This window comes from Lotus japonicus, chromosome 3, assembly GCF_012489685.1.
Source record: "Lotus japonicus ecotype B-129 chromosome 3, LjGifu_v1.2".
Classification (NCBI taxonomy): domain Eukaryota; kingdom Viridiplantae; phylum Streptophyta; class Magnoliopsida; order Fabales; family Fabaceae; genus Lotus; species Lotus japonicus.
In genome coordinates, this window is record NC_080043.1 from 48,502,984 (window position 1) to 48,523,800 (window position 20,817).

Below are 20,817 nucleotides of genomic sequence, written 5' to 3' on the forward strand. Positions count from 1 at the left end.
GTGAGAAAAGGAAATGCACTAAATACGTTGAGGCAGGTTAATCGGGCATGGTTTTCGAGATATTTACTGTTATGCCATTGGGGTTAAGAGAGAGAGAAAGCGAGAAATTAATGTGGATTGAGATTCGTACGTGCGTGACTGGACTACGTGTTAAGGTTGACTGAGCCAGCCAAACACTGCCCGTATTACGGATTATTACAGAGTAGCATGCCACGCCACGGCACGCCTACTAAGGTCAGCAGGATAGGAGTTCAAATAAAAATTTCGGAATTAGATTTGGGAAAATGAAAATTTAAAATGAGTTCATATGCATGAATAAAAATTATAAAAATTTGTTTACATTTGGTGAAAAGGAAAACTAAACAAACATATCTAGTGAGCAGAGGAGCAATCATTGCAGAGGAAAATCTAAAATTGTAAAACGACAGAATACTAATTGCAGAAAGTTCATCAACAAAGCTCATTAACATAACTAAATATGTAACAAAAATGAACATTTCAATCTCTTGCCAGAAGATCATGCATATCTTGCAGCTAGCAAACTCGTGTGACACTAACTTATTGTCCTTGAGATAAGAAATAATCTCTTGACAATCTGTTTCAGAAAACGCTTATTTGATGCTCATACTTCATAATAATCGAACGCCCTTTTTTTCAACCTTTGATCTAACTAAGTTTATGTATCTTTTTTCATAAAACAAGATGGCTGAGAATGAGATCGTTGAGAATATGACTGTTTAGGATATGACCATTGAAAATATGACCGTTGCAGATCATTGTATATTGGGATACTCTCATTCGATTGTTTTTTCTTTCGTACAATATAGATAACTGTCTACTTTGAAGGAAAAAAATTGTTCATATATATCTGTCCACTTAGAGTTTCAAGAGAGCATTAATTGATGTTTTTCTAAGAAATGTCATTACTGAAACAATAAATGAAGAAAGATAAAATACATTCTAAATTGTGAAATTGGAAAACAAGTAATATTTTTATGAAAATCAACACAATTAATTGTTTTCCTTAATTTATGTGAACCTTCTCTTCCTGGACAGATATATAGGAACGGAGGAAGTATCACTTGAGAATCAATTGCTTCATTTTGCCTTTATGCTTTATAATTCTCCAACAACTAGAATTTAAGCATTTAATGCTTGTGGTCATTTTTCAATTGAAAATCTCACTTAAATATTAGATGAGAGAACATAACTCAAAATAATAAAGAATGAGTTTTTAATTAAAGCAAAATTACTTTTTTATTATTAACGGAATACAATTGAATGTTTGGGTAAACAAATATTTACATTGCATACTCCATGAATCCATTAACATTTGATTAAATACTAAAGAATATGATAAAAGAAAAAGTGTTGCTAATCTTTTGTGTCTAGTGTAATTTGAAAACAAGCTAACAAGTAAGACTGATAAAAAAACATCTGATACATAAAAACAAAATAAAAAAACTCAAGTTCGTAATAAGCTCATTTTCAACCCAAAATATTTCAAATTTTCAATATTATATGTATCAGGTTTCCACTTGATGGATATCATATTCATAATTCATTGGTTCTCCACTTTTGTTTCCGTAACAGAAGAAGCCTGGGAGGCAAAACGGCAGCGTTGCAGTGGTGAAGAGACACGTGTGAAGATGTTCGGCGCACGTGTTGAGAGGGATGCATCAGGCGATGATGCTGGAGATGGAGTGGGGTGTGTGTGTCTCTCTGCCCCGCAGCCCCTTCTACTTTCACGTGACCACACGCCTTTGCATGGCTTATTGGTCCCACTCTAATGCATTAGCCGATAAATCATGGATTTAATTAATGGTGCCCACTAGGGTGGGCAAGTTTGTTTTTTGTCCACCGGTGGACCAGGGGTATTATAGACTTTGTACAAGGGTTATTTCAGACTTTACTCTCCTTTCTCTCCTTCGTCCTCCCACTCTCTTCTTCCTCCCTGCTTTCAGACCAATCTGAACCTTCACCACTTCAATCTCTCCACCATTGTACTTATATTTGTTTTTATCTGAGGAACAACGTGAGAGATTGAAGAACTAAAGAAGGAAGCTTCTCTTGATTCTCTACTATGAACTATGTTGTCCCTCCTTGTTTTAGTGCGTAGGCACCTCCTTCAAATGTTGTAAATACGCATATGAAACACCTGACTCGTTCCTTGTTATATACTGGTTCAATTTTAAACTTGACTCTTCTAGTTAATTACCACCTCCAAAATTATAAAATTCAAACACTTTGATCCTTTCCCCAGACACCCTTTTGAATAAAGCATCAAACTTTGGCTTCTCCCACACCACACTCTATGCATATTCTTCCCCTGCCCTCAATTGGATCTATTCTATTTAAGGTTTTTCATTTTCAGGATTTGATTTATGATCCAAAGCTTCACAGTGTAGTAATCAATCTGCATAGTTTGCGCCCACTGTTCTATCCCTAAGCGCAAAACTAAGCCCAGATCTGGGTTTGAAGTTTCTCTCTCCTTGCTTCCCAACCTTTCAAACCAATAAGATTCTTCACCTTCCTCCCGTTTTTTTCGTTGAAGTTGCAAGAATGCCCCAATCTTTCTTGCCCCTATCATCATAATAAGAAGGCATCAGAACACAAAAATTGAAAAGAGATGAAAAAGGTTAGATTTTTAGTAGGGATCTTGAAGCAGTTTGGGAGAGATATGGGTGAACCATCAAATTTCAACCAAATCTGGAAAAAAAAAAATCAAAACTCTTCTCTCTTTCTCCTCTTCCCCCTTTGCTCTTAATCTATGAGATGAAACCTCTCTGGATTAGTGTTTCGTTGATTTTAGCCTGGATGGAACAATACCCATAATACAAAAACATAAACCCATAATACAAATCAACATCAACCTAGTAACCCCAAGTTCATCTTAACGGTGTAAGATTTGTGGACTGAGAAGGAGAGATATTGAGAGAAAGAGGAAGCAAAACCCCATGCCAGCACCGCCGGTTACCAAAACCGTGTTCTGCCTCTTGCTTTCCCGATGAGGAAGAAGGAGATTGAGTTAGGGGATTTTTAGGGACAATTATACCCTTTTGATAGAAATTCGATCTTGACCATTGATCTAAAGAATATTCTTATATTCCAAGATCTAACGTTGGTTAATGATGGTCCACCGGTGGACCAAAAACAAACTTGCCCACCCCAGTGGGCACCTTAATTAATATGTTTAATACCGTAAAGAGTTTGTGCATGCATTCAACCACATCTTTTTTATCCCCACAGGGTAGCTCAAGTGATAGGAGCTGGAGACATATGAATTGGGTAGGGAGAAGTCCGGGGATCAATTCTTGACGGATGCAATTTATCTTTCGAATGTAAAAAAAAAATAACCACATCTTTTTTTTATTAAAAAAAACCACATTTTTTTCTCATTTTTTTTTGAGGTTCAACTTCTGTTTCCCATTCAAGAAGCAGATAAAACTGCTGGTGTTACATCAAGGTTGATCAAATTGGAGGCCCCAAGGGGATCATCCTCAATCCAACAATGTTCATGGACATTAAAAGCTAGATGTGAGAGGAAATCAGCCACTCTGTTTCCAGACCTCTTGACATGCAAAACAGAACAGTGATTGAAACTTAAAGATAAATTCCTACAACTTCTAATAACATCATGAAAATAAGAATCCCCTAAACTGCTGTTTTTCCATTGCTGCACCAGAATAAGTGAGTCGGTTTCCAGGGAGAGATGAGTGAAGCCAATTTCCTTTGCCCATTCCAATGCCCATTTTGCTCCCAAAGCTTCTGCCATGGCTGGATCATCTTGCACGCACCATAGTCGGGTCGCAACAGCCATTGTTTGTCCTTTCTCGTTTCTAATGATTGCTCCAAAGCCAGTCCCTGTAACACCCCGATTTCCAGGTGTCACTTTAGTAACTCAAAAATAAACTTTACGCGGAAAACAGGTATTTTTTTTTTCTTTTTAATAAAGCGATAGAAAAATAAAGACATAACCCAGCAACTAAACTAACCGATGTACAACATATATAAACATGTACAGCCTCAGCTGCACTCCCACGTCACGCGCACTCGCTGTGACTCCAAAGTAGTGTGCCCGTAGGCAAATATATACAGATCCAGAAGTGTGAGTGAGAAAGTTATAATTACAGTCCACTAGGAGAAAGTCGGCCTCAAAATGGCCTAAGCAAAGACCCCTACAGTCCGACTGACTCACTGTGATCTCTCAGTGAGAGAACCACACAAAAAGCCATGCGTCGGGAACTTACCCTGTCCCAAAAGCAAAACGAATCAGAGCTCTACACAAAATATGACGCCTGCCTAAACCTACCCTCCCAGTACCGCTCAAAGCTCCTCCTCCTCCTCCTCGTCGCTCGGCGAGTAGCTGTCAACGTCGGTGTCGGAGTTAGAGTCCGAATCCACAGTGAACTGAAGTCGGCAAGTTGAAGCTCAGCTCCGTGCGTCGTAGAACTCCCTTCGTCAAACGTCCACGCTCGTCAGTCCGACCCTCCATGACCTTTTCCCGGTACGTCGCCCGATGATCCACATGATCGATCACCCAAGCGGTGGGGGCATGTCGGTCAACCAGCTCAAACCTGATCCCCCCCGAGGGAGAGACCATCGAAACCCAAACCGCCGTCGACATCAGGCAGCAGGCCGACCGCCCAAACACAAACATGAAACCAAAGCCAAGGCGCTAGGGTCAACTCACGGAATAGAGTATTTATACAAACACCATGTGATAAGGGGTGTATATATATATATATATATATATATATATATGTGAGAAGGTTTATATATGTATATATATATATTCCTAGCATGTTATCTGCTCTAACATTAATTCAGTAATGCAAACAGCACACAATTCCAGTCAGGGTGAATGTATGCGTGAAATGCAATTCAATATGATCCGGATAGTTGTTTGGGATGAGCACCACGAGTCTGCCCGACACAGGCCTAGTGTCGACAACTCTGCTCGGGTGTCGCTTACAAACCCATGCATAGTCAGATCAGTCCCAACCACCCTAGGTCGTACCACTCTGCCCGCTATGCCGAAGATACATCTATGTGCTCTTCGATGAAGGCCGTCCCAACCTTCGTGAAGCCGTCCCAACTTCACCGAGGCCCAATCTTTCGATCGTACAAACCTCGAATGTATGCATGATGCAATATGGTTAGCCAAACATCGAATCGTCCTCACAACGCAAGTATTTAGCTTTAAGAAGATCCCAATGTGTAAACCCAAGTGTTTATCGATGATTGTAACACCCCGATTTCGGTGGCGTCACTTTAGTAACCAAAAGAAACGTAAGCGGAAAAAAACGTGAATATTTTTTTTTCGATAATGGAATAATAAACTGAAAGAAATGAAACTCAACAATAAAAGATAATCAGAACTAATATACAATATAAATTACAGCCCCCGCTGTAAGTAGCAACCTCGTCACGAGTAACCTCTAGTGACGGAAAGTAGAAAAGTGTAACGCCCGTAGGCAATATGTACAAACCAACAGGAAAGGTTGAGTGTCCGCAACACAAACCTTAAAAAATGAGAATAAGTTGGCCCAATCGGCCTAAAAGAAGACCTCCTAAGTCCAACCAACTCTCTGTGATTCCCGTAAAGAAACCACACAAAAAGCTATAGGTGGGAAACTACCCTGTCCCCACAGAAACAAATGACAGTCAGAGCTAAGACTCTACTCCTACACTAATCCTATCACGAGGAGCTCACACTAACACTCAATCCTACATGCTAGCATGGTCGTCGTCTGAATCCGAATCCAGAACGATCAAGTCTAGGTACACTACCCGTCCTCCTCTCGCAACCGCGATGCGCTCCGGTGCTGGCCTCTCGGGCTTAGGGCTCGAACCATGATCATCAATGATAGCAACGGTGGGTGAACTGGACTCTGAAGAAGTCACTCCCACAGGCTCCTCCTCTGAGGGGTCCTCATCATCAGAAGATGACGGTGGTGGTGGTGCTCCTGGTCCGCAGTGCACTCCGGGCGGCAAGTTGAAACTGATAGTGCACCTCCTCAGCAATCCCTCCATCAAATGTCCTCCACTGTCCACGCGATCCTCCATGATCCTCCCCGAGTACGTCGCTCGATGGCTAGCGGGGTCAACCACCCAGACGTCGGGGTCATCCTGATCTATCATCTCATATCTAGTCCCCCCCGAAGGGTGGACCATCGTGAACCAATCCGCTAAAGACATCTGACAATAGGCGTAGTCCGCCAAAGCACACACAGAAGACGCGAGGGTCAACTCCAAAGAATTATGTAAGTAATATCACCAATAGATACAGATAAGAGTTAGCCACTTAGGCTTATAGCTAGAGATAGCATCCTAGGGTTGTATATTCTACAATGAATATAAACGACAGTAGTAACAATTAACATGCTTCAAATAGGATTAACAATTATCAATCACACTCAGCAACTAAGTCAGTATGCATGTTGCATGAAATGCAGATGACGGTTAACCCAGTTAACCAAATGCATTCCGGAACGGATGGGCATCAACGGATCAGCCCTAACACCAGCCACGGTGGGACCATTTCGGCCCGCGTGCCTCTTACTCCAACAACAACGGTAGTCAGATCAGCAGTAAGAGTCGCATAATAGCGCTCTTACGCGGAAATCCGGGTCTTATGACCATTTTGGAATCCACCGAGGTCCGAAGTCCGTCTCGTGTTAATACCTCATTAATGGTGCATGAATGCGAAATGATTAGCCAAACAACGTCTCCGACCTCACTCGACACGTCGTCACGTGTTCTAACTAAATTATTGTCTCTAAAAGCTTACCCTAAGGTAAAGTCGATTCTGCGACAAAAGACACTTCTTTCAACAACACACATTCTCTCATGATGATCTCCAAATCATCCGAATTATCTCCATCCGATGGTCAAAACTGCTCAACGAGCAAAGAGTATCAACATACTCGGAAACTACCTGTTTCCCGGCTTATCTCTCAGATAGCCCAACAACACAACTGCTCCCAGAGCACAAGAGTACCAACATACTCAAAACTTATAATTTCTCAACACCTGGATCCGACGACACTTCTCGTTTTCCAAAACTAAGATTTGACTCCTAAGCTTTCCTTCGAGATTGTTATCATTACTTAAAGGTTTAGAGGTTGATTAATGTCTTATGAGTTTTCCTTATAAAATAGTTTCCATTTTGTCTTATCGCAAATCTTATAAATTTTCAGGATCTCCTAATCCCAAATCACTCCCAGAGAATGTCTCGATCCATTAAAAACAATACTAGGCCCGAATCCTCGTTCGTCCTGTCAAACTTCCTCAAAACTCTAAATAAAAATCGGCATGACTTGCCCGCTATTCTCACTCCTCAGTACCACAGTATATATGAAAAAGCATAGTTAAATCAGCACAGTCAACCAACATGTCATATATCTCAACACATCCTAACATAACCACTTAGCACTTAGCATATAAGCAAATATCACACATCCTAGATTACCCACATAGCACATAGCATGTAAGTCAATCTCAAAAACAGTCAGTAGATGAATCATCTACATTGTCAGCCGAAGCCTCAGAAAACATTTTACCAGTCAAACACAAACAAGTGCATAAACAGTAAATCAAGTCGAAAGCATCGACACCTAAGCATTAACTAAGGATTCAGTGAGTAGCCCTCACCTGTAGATTCTCCAGGATTCTCTTCGAATGGTCCTACACAGTCAGCTCCTTGATCTTCAGGAAATTCTTCAAAAGAACCTTTAGAGTAAAACCACAGAATTTCATCAGAATCTATCAGAAACTCGGCAATCAATACTCACTAAGGTTACCCGAAGTAATACATACTCTGAGGTACGATAATCTAGCGCGAAAGGACAAGTTTTTGAAAAAGAATTTTCTTCCTCCTCCTAGGGTAGTCTCGGCCACTATTGGTAATTAGGTGGGTCGATTTTTCTTCGATCAAACTTGATTTTTCTTCGATCAAACTTGGTTCCTAGGTTATCATTAGTCGTAACTAAGGGTATTCTAAACTCGGAAAAATTATCGGATCGAAAACTGTCGCAGGGGTATTTTGGTCAATATTTTTAGCTCAGAATTTCAAAACTGAAATTTCGAAAAACAAATTGGATGGGGACGTCACCAACGACGTTTATGACGACTAATCCTACTAGCACTAAGCTAAGGCGATAGTTTTCAGCCCAAAGGACGAAACTTTGTCCCAAAATGGGTATTTGAAGCAGAATTGAAACTCGACGGTAGTTTTTCGAGAATCGGCGTAATATTATTCGCTAAACACGCTCAAGAGCACGTAGGGAAGATGTTTAGATAGAAAAATGGAATTATCTGGATAGTTTTGCAAAAACCTCAAAACTAAGAGCACAGAAAGACATAGTGAAAAGCTACGGAAAAGACGATCAGAGGTAAGGATTAGCGACTATACCTCGATACCTTCAAGTAGCAACTGTTGAATCAACGATCAAGCAAGAAATGAAGAAAAACTTTTCTTCCTCCTCCTCCAATGAAGCTCGCGGCCTTGAGAGAGAAAATGGTGAAGTTTTTCCATTTTTTCTCATTTTCTTGCTATATATAGAGGATGGAAAAACACGGGAAAATGAAAGTTTCGCGATTCCGATTTTTCCGGCTTCATTCTCCGTGAATTCTAAGATATGTTTTGGCCAAAGAATTCCAAAACTAAAAAGAGGTCTCCTTGTATTTTAGGTGACTAATACAAAGTCGGTGTAAAACTATTTTACCCGATAAGTTACTTTTTGCAGTGGATGTCGGAATAGAAAACTTCCTTCTGAAGAAAGATTGAAATCATCAAGAGAAATGGGTGTACGCGTGTGGAATCTTCATTTGAAGCTCCGAATAGAAAAAGTATTCATCGTCGATTGATTCTAGGGTTCTTGAACTATCAAGGTTTTAGTTTCGGCAAACTTCCGAGGATTGGAATCGGACGTTCGTAGATCCTAGGGTTTCGCCTTGAAACGCTTGTTATATATGGATTAAGAGAAGTTCTAACATTTCTCTGAAGATTTTTGGAATATGTTCCCATCGTGTCTCTAAGTAAAAACTAGCTATTTACTAGGGTTTCTGCCCTAGGTTTAAGCGTATATCGATCGTGCTATACCTTTTATCGATTTTGATACAATCCTTAGACTTTTCCTGAACTTTCTCCTTCATAAATTTATTTCATTTAGTAAACTCTTGTTCAGGTTTCCCTTCACGATACATCGACCCTAATCGTGAATAAGAATTTTATTCACTTGGTATAAACTGAAAAACTTGGGTCTTACAATGATCAAGACGACATAAACCCCAACATCAAGAGTATCAAAGTACTCGACAACCTCCTTCGTGGCGTCCGCCAATTCCCAGTAACTTCAAGACTTGTCGACATTTCCCCGTCTTTCGCAATCATTTTCCCCTTTAGGTTCCCTATGATTTATTCGTTAATGAAAATGTTTCAAGTTGAATTAGTCAAGTTATGAGTTTTATTCTTGAAGACTAAGTTCCCTAAGGTCTCTAGTTCCAAGATTCCAGTCCTTATGAGTTTGCCCAAAATCCCACTAAATGTAATCCCCGGGGAAAGTCTAAGTATACAAACGATGGCTAGGTCTCAAACCTTGTGTTTGGACTTGCCTAGGGTTGTTCATCCAACCCGAAAGATCAAAAGGAATCAGTTCAGTGATTCTTCGCTCCGAAGTCGCGTCAAGGCGCATAATTTAATACAACATCAATATCATAAGTTATGAAAACAACATAGCAATAATTCATCATCATGTCCAATATCAAAATAATACACAAGTCGAATTTATCGACGCCTATCATGCAATATTAGCTAATAGGTAAGTTGCCCTAACCTCAAGTTGTTCCAGCCTCGCGGTATAGATTCTCCTCACAAAGTTGCTCCGTAGAACCCAAAGTTCCTTCAACTGAACCTCGGAGAAAACAAAGCAGAATTCCATACAAAATCGATTAGCTCGATCACACACAACTAATTAACGATAGACAAAGTATTTAAAGCTTCAAAGTACAACAATCGAACACGAGAGGACGAGTTATCGCAAAAACGAAAACCTCCCCCCCCCCTAAAACATGCTCTCGGCCCTAAAGGAGAAAAGGGTTCCGGCGCTGTCGGAAAAATTTTAGAACAACTGGGTCAAAATACGGCTACTCAGGGGCGTTTTGGTCCAAAATAAAAGCTCAAAAACTCAAAGTTAAAACTTCGGAAAACAAATTTGATGGGAACGTTCACAACGACATTTGTAGCAACTAATCCTAAAGGCACTAAGTCGGATTGCGACTTTTCGACATTAAAGTTTCAATATGTGCGCAAAATGGGTTTTTACACAGTTTTTCAGATCTTTGACAACTCGATCGAAATCGGCGAATAACGGCGAGTGTTCTAGTTTGTTGGGCAAGCATAGAAGGTATATCAACAGAAAAATCAGGAAAATCAGACATTTTTACGAAAAGCTCGAAACTTTGAGCACAGAAATAGCTAAAGAAACGCGACAAAAAGAATGATCAGAGGTAAGAATCAAGCAAGTTACCGCGATGCCGTGAAATAGAGACAAACAGCTCGAAGATCGGTCAAGAATCGGCGAAGTTCTTCCTTCCTCCTTTCTCTCCTCAACTCGCGGCCTCTATGGTGGAAATGGGTAAGATTTTTGATTTTTTTACTATTTATAGGAGAGTGAAATCGCGGGAAAATGAAAATTTCGCGATTCCGATTTTTGCAGCACCTTCATCGGTGAATTCTAAGCGAGATTCTGGCGACAGAATTCCAGAACTCAAAACAGGTTTCTTGAATTTGGGAAAAACGATCCAAAAGCGGTGTAAGTTAATTTGCCCCGAAAAACTACTTTTTGCTGTGAAGGTCAGACGACAAAACTTCGTTCTGAAGAAAGATTGGAAACGTCGAAAGAAATCTGGCAACGCGGATGGAAACTTTGTTAAAAGCTCCGAATAGAAAAAGTCTTCATTCAGTGATTGAATTTAGGGTTTTTGAAGCAAATAAATTAGCGTCGTCGGACTTCCGAGAAGTGAATCCTGTCGTGTGTACAGTCCAGGGTTCCGAAATGAAACACTGGTCGAAGGAAAAATAAAGAGAACTTCTTATTTTTCCAAGGATTTGAAATATCGCGTAAACATTGCTTTAAGAGCGGAATTAGCATATTCTGGACACTCTTGCCATAAGGCGGGTGTGCAGACGACTCGCACGAACTCCTAAAACGACTATGGTACTATCCTCAAGCAATTCCTGAACTTTCTTCTTCATTGAACTTTCCCAAACAGCAAACTCCTGTCACGCTTACACTGATTCTACGCGTGAGTCGGAAATTTAACTTTAAATCCAGTTCTGCAAATCCGGGTCTTACAGTCCCAGTGGTCTTGTTGGCAGCATCAACGTTGAGTTTGTATTGTCCTGTCCCTGGAGGTATCCAAGTGGTTGGTGAGGTTTCTTTGCCAAAATCCTCTTGTTTCTGATCCTGTCCAATGTGAATTTGAGAAGCTTTTGTCAAAGTTTGCTCTAAATCCCAAAGCTGACCTTCAAAAACCTTTGTGTTTCTCCTTTTCCAAATTGTCCAAACTAAGTTGAAAACTTCAGCCATTGTTTCTGAACTGGGCTGTTCCAAAATTGCCTCTAGCCAACCTTTAAAATTTGTGTTTAGATATTGTGGTACCTGGATGCTCAAGTGTGATCCAAACCAAATTCTTTTCGTACTGGGACAGGTGAGTAGTGCATGGTTTGTCGTTTCTTCTTCACCGCAGTTTGGGCATAATGTGTCTATTTCAATTCCTCTCCGCTATAGATTCACGTAGACAGGGAGAACCTCTTTACAGGCTCGCCAAATAAATTCCTTGCAGCTTGGCAGCACCTCCACAGCCCAAATCTTCTTCCACATATGTGATCCCCTCAAGTTTGAGGGTCCTGCTTCTCCAATATCACTGCTTGGCCCTTGCAGAATTTTATAACCACTTTTTACACTGTACACACCATTTACATTGTCCTTCTAGATGATCTTGTCTCTCCTTTGTTCTTTAGGAAGGGGGATTTGGAGGATTTTACTCGCATCCATAGGGAGGAAAATGGGTCGAATCAGTGCTTCATCCCATGATCTGTTGGAGGTGTTAATTAGTTGGCTCACCTTTGTAATATTATGATCTTCACTTCTGGTTGTTTGTATTCTTCCACTGTTGTATCCTGACACCCAAGGATCAGACTATATTTGAATTCTTTGGCCATCTCCAACTTTCCATAAGCTGCCTTTGTTCATCATGTCTCTTGCTGAGTACAAGCTTTTCCATAGGAAGCTCGAGCTGGTACATTTCCTTGCTTCTCCCAGGTCACACTTAGGGTAGTATCGAGCTTTTAGAATTCTTGCCATGAAGGAATCACCTCTGCTCATCAGCCACCACCATTGTTTGCCCAACATGGCTTTGTTAAAGTTGTGAAAGGATCTGAATCCTAGGCCCCCAATGCTCTTTGGGGTTGCAAGTCTGTCCCACCTTATCCAATTTAGTTTCCTAGTCTCAGCATTTCCTCCCCAGTAAAAATTGTTGATCATTTTTTCAATTTGGGAACAAAGAGTGGATGGAAGTAAGAAGAGTCCCATGACAAAAGATGGAATAGCTTGGGCAATTGATTTGATGAGAACACTTCTCCCTGCTCTCGATAAGGCCTTCTCATTCCAACCTTTGAGTTTTTTCCAGATTCTATCTCGAACAAAATTGAAGACTTGCATCTTGGATCTTCCTACAATTGTCGGTAATCCTAAGTACTTCTCATGACTCTCAACCGCCTAAACACCAAGGAGTTGTTCAAGCTCAATAATTCGGGGACTGGGCACATTTCGGCTTAGTGAGAGTTCAAACTTGTCGAAATTGATTCTTTCTCCGGAAATATTCTCATCGTCATGTAGGATACCTTTGAGAATTGTTGCTTCCTCCATCGTTGCTCTTGCCAAGAGAATGCTATCATCGGCAAAGAGTAGGTGGGAGACCATTGGTGCTGATGGTGTGATCTTGATTCCATGGAGACAACCTTCTGCTACTTTCGAATTAATCATAGCCGATAGAACCTCCGAGCAAAGGATGAAAAGGTATGGTGACAAAGGGTCCCCTTGGCGTAATCCTCTTTTCGGGGTAAAACTCTTGCAAGGTTGGCCATTGAGCATTACTTGGAAAGACACCGTAGTTACACACCCCATAATCATATTTACCCACTTTGTTGAGAAGCCCATTTGTTCCAAATTGCTTTGAAGAAAAGGCCATTCCACGCGATCATAAGCCTTGGACATGTCCGTTTTGAGTGCCATAAAACCTTTGGCTTCGCTTGTCTTATTTCTCATATAGTGGAAGCACTCGTGCGCCACAATGGCGTTGTCAGTGATCAACCTTTCCGGGACAAAGGTGCTTTGGGTCTCATTCACAATATCTGGCAAAATACCCTTGAGCCGATTTGCAAGTGTCTTTGTGACCAGCTTAAAGACCACGTTACAAAGGCTTATGGGTCTGAAATCTTTGGCATGCTCTGGCTTCTTAACTTTGGGGATGAGTGTGATTAGTGTTTGATTTATCTGGCTTGGGTCTTTTCCATCATTCAAGATACTCAGTACATGGCTGCACACCTCCTCCTGAATCAGTGGCAAGAACTTTTGGTAGAAGAGTGCCGGGGTGCCATCAATGCCCGGTGCCTTAGTAGGGTGCATTTGTTTCAATGCCATCCTTACTTCCTCCTCTATGAACGGTGTATCTAGCCAACATCTATGTTCCGTTGTAACTCTGTCCTTTACTAGGATGGTTAAGGCCTCACAATTGGTAGGGCTTGTGGTGGTAAAAAGGTTCTTGAAGTAGCCCGTAAGCACCTCCTCTATGTCCTCTTCTTCTCTCCAAATCACCCCGGTATCATCTTTTATTTTCTCTATTAGGTTCCTTGCTTGCCTCTGAGATGCCTTCCTGTGGTAGAACTTGGTGTTTCGTTCTCCATGGGCTAGCCAAGTAGCTCTTAATCTTTGGCTCCACATGATCTCTTCGAGTTTTAGGAGTTCCTCAAGTTCTTTCTCTTTCTCTAGTGTCTCTTTCCTTACTTCCTCGGTTTGCCTTACTGCCTGTAATTTCTTGAGTGCTTTCATCAAGTCTTTAATCTTCCTTGGTATGCTTCCCACTGTGACCTCTGCCCATTCAGAAAGATTTGCAGCTACACGCCCTAACTTGGATTGAATATTACTGCCCCCTCCTGGCCATGAATGTTTGACAATTAGTTCACATTCCTCATTTCTAAGCCACATCTCTTCAAACCTGTACATTTTCTCTTTTCTCCTTCTTTTCTTCTTTCTCTTTGATATTGTAATAGCAATAGGGTTGTGATCTGACCTGAATCTTGGCAAGTGGTCTACCTCTGAGAAGTTCCAGGTTTGTCTCCATTTCTCATTTGCTAAGGCTCTATCCAACCTCTCTTCAATTGTGTCTGGCATTTTCCTTCGATTTCACCAAGTATATTTGTAAGCATAGAATCCCAAGTCCGTGAGGCCGCAAACATCCATGGCATCTTGGAAAGTGTACCGTTATGGATTCGGATTGGACCGAGTCTGCCTCCAAGTAGGATGAACGACCTAAGAATGAAGTAAGGAGGCCCCAAAGGAAGACAACCAAGCATGTGGTGTAGTTTAGATTCATCCTCCATTTATCCCCAAGACTAGTTAAAGGAGTTAATTATTATTTCCCTGATTTCCTCCCCTATTAATGTAGCCTGGTCAACTTAGTAATGTATCTTTGACTAGCGTTTGAGTTCACCAACTATATAATTGGGAGCCAGTAATGTATAATGCATGTTCAACTTCTCATTCTTGCCTTAGAGTTTTTATTCCAGAACACTGGCGCCCACCGTGGGGCACGGTAAAATGATCCCCGCCTCCACAACCAAGAAGAACTCACAAGAAATGTGAACGAAAGTCATGGATGGTGACTCTTCAAAGCTCTAGGTTCTACCTTCTAAATGAGATAAGTATTGTTCATATATTGATAATATGCTCCTCCAAATTTCCATCACCATGAAGACCTTAGAAATTAAAGAATGGTAGTTTGTCTCCCAAACCGTAATAACTCGCATCATGAAATTTATATTGGCATCAACTTTTAATTTGTGTGAAACTTATTCCTTGTTTCATATACTCTATGATCAGTAAACCCGTTTTTATTAATAAAATCTTTGTAGATTATTACCATGGGAGAATTCCAATAGCTAGGTTGGGTGACAAGTTCACGTACGCCATCAACCTGTTTCTTGGATCTGGGACATTTTAACACCAGAATTCATTTATTCAATAGGCTACTAATCTCTGCAGGTTGATGTATCAAGAGCCCTCATAGCACCACTTCACTACCATGGCGATTTGCGTCACCTGGGAGGGCGAACATACTCAATCCATATTGTTTCACCAAGGGCATGCCATGAGACGCGCTGCAAGATGAACCTCCACCCACGCAGCGTACTTGCAGCTATCGTAATGAATCAACGGACAAATTTTCTCATTCATCAGTTTTAGAAATTATTTTTTCTATATTTGTTAGGACATTTACCTGATTGCAAAACTTTTTCTTATTATCATCTTTAACACTTTTAAAATTATCATTAATCAGTTATTGTCTCATAATTTCCTAAATTACAGTTATGGTATATCATTGATCATTGGGATTTTCCTAAATTGAAATCCATAAATTATGATTGTTAACGTAATGGTGGTTGACCATTTCTCTAAATGCTTCAGTTATCAATTACCGGCGGTGGCTCAGTGAATTATATTTATGACTACTTTTTTATGGTATATAATTTTTAGTGATTAATTATATAGTGAATGATATTTATTTTATTTATTATTACTAATTGCTCATTAATGATATTCACTACCCTACTTGTAAGATCAAGTTTTGATCTAGTAGTACAACTCTATGTTTTGATGATTATAAGTTAACATTTTGATATGAACAATTATGGTACTCTAACGTGTTTTTCTGAGTGTGCTATTTACATGCTCTGACCTCTACTCAATCTCACACAAATCAGAAGCACTGTGTATAAAGAGTGACCCAAGCAACGCTTTCGCATTGACCATGTTCAATATGAACAGTGGAAAAGCTTCAGAAGTTCTGAAGCTACACAAACTCTGATGTGGACTCAGTCACTAGAAGCTCTGAAGATCCAGAAGTTCTGATAACCAAGAAACACTGAAGGTTCAGATGTTCTAATGGTGTAGAAGACTCTGAAGATACAGAAGCTGAATAGTGGAAACTCTGAAGTCCAGAAGCAAGAAACTCTGAAGACCATGTACTTCCCTCTAAGTTCAGAATCAGAAGATACAACAGTCAAAGGATCTGTGCTTTCCCTCTGACTCTGATCAACCGGCTTCACAAGTTCCAACATGAAGCATTCCCCTGATCAGAAGTCTCCTAGGTTTAAAGGTCAAGTCGCTATCCAAGTACAAAAGCATATGTACTATCCTGACGACCTACCTAACATCCTCAGCCACAGCAGAAGCTGGAATTTCCAGAACTGCCCTCCAACGGTAGCATTTCCATGCAACGTTCAACCCTAATCTTTGGAGTATAAATAGTGACTGAAGATTGAAAGAAGTGGCTAGAAGTATTCACACACGCGCAAGAAATATTCAAATCCTTCTAAGCTCTCTATCATCCTGAATTTCATTGTGTTTACTATAAGCTTTTTAGAAGAACTTTCTTTGTAAACAAGAACTTCATATACAGTTGTATAGTTTTCCTTTAGGAGATCAAGGTTGATCGGATCCTAGAGAAGACTAAGAGAGTGAATCTTAGTGTGAGCTAAGTCAGTGTATTGTTAGTCACTTGTAGGTTTCAAGTGCAGTTGTAACACATACCTGTTTAGTGGATTGCCTTCATTCTAAGAAGGAAGAAATCACCTTAACGGGTGGACTGGAGTAGCTTGAGTGATTTATCAAGTGAACCAGGATAAAATCCTTGTGTGCTTTTCTATCTCTCATCTTTAGCACTTAGTTCTCGAAAAGATTTGTTAAAATCTTTAAGGTGGAAGTTTTATCTTGAAAACGTTATTCAAACCCCCCCTTTCTATCGTTTTTCATACCTTCAATACTTTTAAGGCATATAATTAGAGGATTAATTCATTTTGCAACTGGTCTTTCGTGGACTCTACTCACTTCCTTCTTGTAACAGCATGATATCAACTTTTTAAATATGGTATTATACGCTTTTATTTGATCTCATTGAATTTAATTATTATGACTAATGAATAAGCAAGTCAATGTGTATTGGATACACGAGACTGTGAAAAACAATTTGCAGAGGCTGCAAGAATTGACGGAAAAATGTTGGGCTCGGTTGAACACTCAAACTATCACCAACAAGGTTGGCCTTCTTCGTAAGTTGCTGAGTTAAACAAAGAGCGCCTGGCTTGCTTGCCCTATCTATAAAAACTAGTCAGTCAAGCAAAATTCATTTAACCCCGTGCCATGTGCGTTTACAACCTCCGCCGACCACGTGTCGCGCGTCGAGCCTCACCACTTGGCCCCGTGCCCAGTGCGTTTACTACCTCCGCCGACCCCGTGTCGCAAGTCGTGCCTCACCACTTGGCCCCGTGCCCAGTGCGTTTATAACCTTCGCCGACCCCGTGTTGCGCGTCGACCCTCACCACTTGGCTCCGTGCCAGGTGCGTTTACAACCTCCGCCGACCCCGTGTCGCGCGTCGACCCTCACCACTTGGCTCCGTGCCAGGTGCGTTTACAACCTCCGCCGACCCCGTGTCGCGCGTCGAGCCTCACCACTTGGCCCCGTGCCCGGTGCGTTTATAACCTCCGCCAACCCCGTGTTGCGCGTCGAGCCTCACCACTTGGCCCCGTGCCCGGTGCGTTTATAACCTCCGCCGACCCCGTGTCGCGCGTCGTGCCTCACCACTTGGCCCCGTGCCCAGTGCGTTTATAACCTTCGCCGACCCCGTGTTGCGCGTCGACCCTCACCACTTGGCTCCGTGCCAGGTGCGTTTACAACCTCCGCCGACCCCGTGTCGCGCGTCGACCCTCACCACTTGGCTCCGTGCCAGGTGCGTTTACAACCTCCGCCGACCCTGTGTCGCGCGTCGAGCCTCACCACTTGGCCCCGTGCCCGGTGCGTTTATAACCTCCGTCGACCCCGTGTCGCGCGTCGTGCCTCACCACTTGGCCCCGTGCCTGGTGCGTTTATAACCTTCGCCGACCCCGTGTTGCGCGTCGACCCTCACCACTTGGCTCCGTGTCAGGTGCGTTTACAACCTCCGCCGACCCCGTGTCGCGCGTCGACCCTCACCACTTGGCTCCGTGCCAGGTGCGTTTACAACCTCCGCCGACCCCGTGTCGCGCGTCGAGCCTCACCACTTGGCCCCGTGCCCGGTGCGTTTATAACCTCCGCCGACCCCGTGTCGCGCGTCGTGCCTCACCACTTGGCCCCGTGCCTGGTGCATTTATAACCTCCGTCGACCCCGTGTTGCGCGTCAACCCTCACCACTTGGCTTCGTGCCAGGTGCGTTTACAACCTCCGTCGACCCCGTGTCGCGCGTCGAGCCTCACCACTTGGCCCCGTGCCCGGTGCGTTTATAACCTCCGCCAACCCCGTGTTGCGCGTCGACCCTCACCACTTGGCCCCGTGCCAGGTGAGTTTACAACCTCCGCCGACCCCGTGTCGGGCGTCGAGCCTCACCACTTCGCCCCATGCCCGGTGCATTTATAGCCTCGCCAACCCCGTGTCGCGCGCCGATCCTCACCACTTAGCCCAGTGCATCTCCGCCTCAAGTGTGTTCAATCTCCGCCGACTCAGGTCGTGTGTCGACCCTCACCATTTGGTCTCCCCATCAAATGTGTTCAATCTCCACCGACCTCGGTCGCGCTCGAGTCTCACCACGTGGCCTTGAGCTAGGCGAGTCGATCTTCGCCGACTCTGGTGCGTGCAAACTCTGTCAGTCGCACATCGAGTCCTAGTACATGGACAAAGGGCTTACGATACCAGAGTTACGAGACCTCCAATAAACGAATGATCATTGTTAGAGAAGCGAACAACACGTAAAAGAGCCAAAACGAATCGCTTGACAGATGCTACACATTTATGGCCGGAGAAAGATAAGAAAAATCGTACAAAAGCAGCAATGCAATGTTCATTACAGACGACCGACCACACAGTCTAAGGAATTAAAGAAGTCAAGGTCTCGAAACCAACAATCAGCTTAAAGGCTTTTGTGCCTAGTTCCTAGCCACAAGCCTTGGGGGGCTGTGTACCGTTATGGATTCGGATTGGACCGAGTGTGCCTCCAAGTAGGATGAATGACCTAAGAATGAAGTAAGGAGGCCCCAAAGGAAGACAACCAAGCATGTGGTGTAGTTTAGATTCATCCTCCATTTATCCCCAAGACTAGTCAAAGGAGTTAATTATTATTTCCCTGATTTCCTCCCCTATTAATGTAGCCTGGTCAACTTAGTAATGTATCTTTGACTAGCGTTTGAGTTCACCAACTATATAATTGGGAGCCAGTAATGTATAATGCATGTTCAACTTCTCATTCTTGCCTTAGAGTTTTTATTCCAGAACAGAAAGCTTTGGCACCTCCAAAGTTGAAATCCCTTCCACCTTTCTTTTCTTCACACTTGTATTTAGTACGAGTTCATTTTGTCTTATTCACACTTATAGCTTTTAGTATGAGTTCACACTTTAGTACGAGTTCATTTGGTCTTATTCACACTTAGATATGTAGAAGAGTGGTGCTATTTAGTACGAATATTTTTATTTACAAAAGTTAAGAATGATGCAGTGGCTAAAATGTATTGGGAGTTTGACAGAAATCATGGAATACTTTGCTAAAAAATATGAGACTTAAACCAATGAATTGCATTCTATTTTATTTGGTTGTGACTTTCTTGTATTATTAAGCATTTTTCTATATCTAGAAATGGACCAGGCGGGCTAGTACAAGCCCTTAGCCCCGCCCGTTAGAGTTGATACCCCTTGGGCGGGTATTCGGGGTAGCGGATGGACGCAGAGTGAAGACGTGGGTCCTGACTTACAGAGGTGGCCCCAAGTTCATTTTGTCTTATTCACACTTGTATTATGTGTATTTGTCTTATTTGCATTGGGATTTGAGCCTTGTATGTAAGTCCCGAATCCAGAAATATTCTAGATAAGGACCACTCCTACTAAAAAAGGGGGGTCCTCACCTAGTACTAGGCACATTTTTTATCGTTAATGAGATAATTCCCTTATTCTTACATCAGTCATATTCTCTTAGCTTTGCTAGGGTTTTATTAGGATATATGATATCCATTCCTTGACCTTAGACCAGAACATTGACGCCGTCTGTGGCTCTAACTCACACTACTAAAAAAAAGCTATTTAGCGACGGGCAAAATCCGTCGCTAAATGTTTACCGACGGAAGGGCATCCGCAGTGTAAATGCTCGTCGCTAAAAATTCAACGACGGAATATTAAATCTGTCGCTAATAGCGACAGAAACCGGTCGTCGCAAACGTATTAATTTCCGTCGCTAATTTGTTTACATGATTAACTGATGATTCCGTCGCTATTAGCGACGGAAGATTCCGTCGCTATTTACGACGGAATATAACTAGACGTCGCTATTTGCGACGGAACGATCTGTCGCTATTTAAGACGGAATGTAGCTCTCCGTCGCTGTTTACGACGGAATTTTCCGTCGCTAACTACTTGTCATTTTTATATAAATTCCCTCTCTAATTTATCAATGGTAGAGATGGATAAAATCCGTCGCTAATTTCCCACTGGGTAAATGACAAATTTTTATTTTTA

General features: G+C 42.1%; 1 protein-coding gene across 1 annotated transcript; it reads right to left on the reverse strand.

Annotated features, from left to right (window-relative positions):
• Nucleotides 1–12,206: 12,206 nt before the first annotated feature.
• Nucleotides 12,207–12,728, reverse strand: LOC130744254 (uncharacterized mitochondrial protein AtMg00310-like). The gene has a single exon (XM_057596445.1). The coding sequence runs from the start codon at nt 12,726–12,728 to the stop codon at nt 12,207–12,209; it is 522 nt and encodes a 173-aa protein (XP_057452428.1).
• Between the last annotated feature and the right edge of the window lie 8,089 nt (nt 12,729–20,817).

What these genes read in the sequence shown, in the direction of transcription:
- LOC130744254 (XM_057596445.1), bottom strand. Translation starts at nt 12,728, where the DNA reads ATGCAAGTCTTCAATTTTGTTCGAGATAGAATCTGGAAAAAACTCAAA.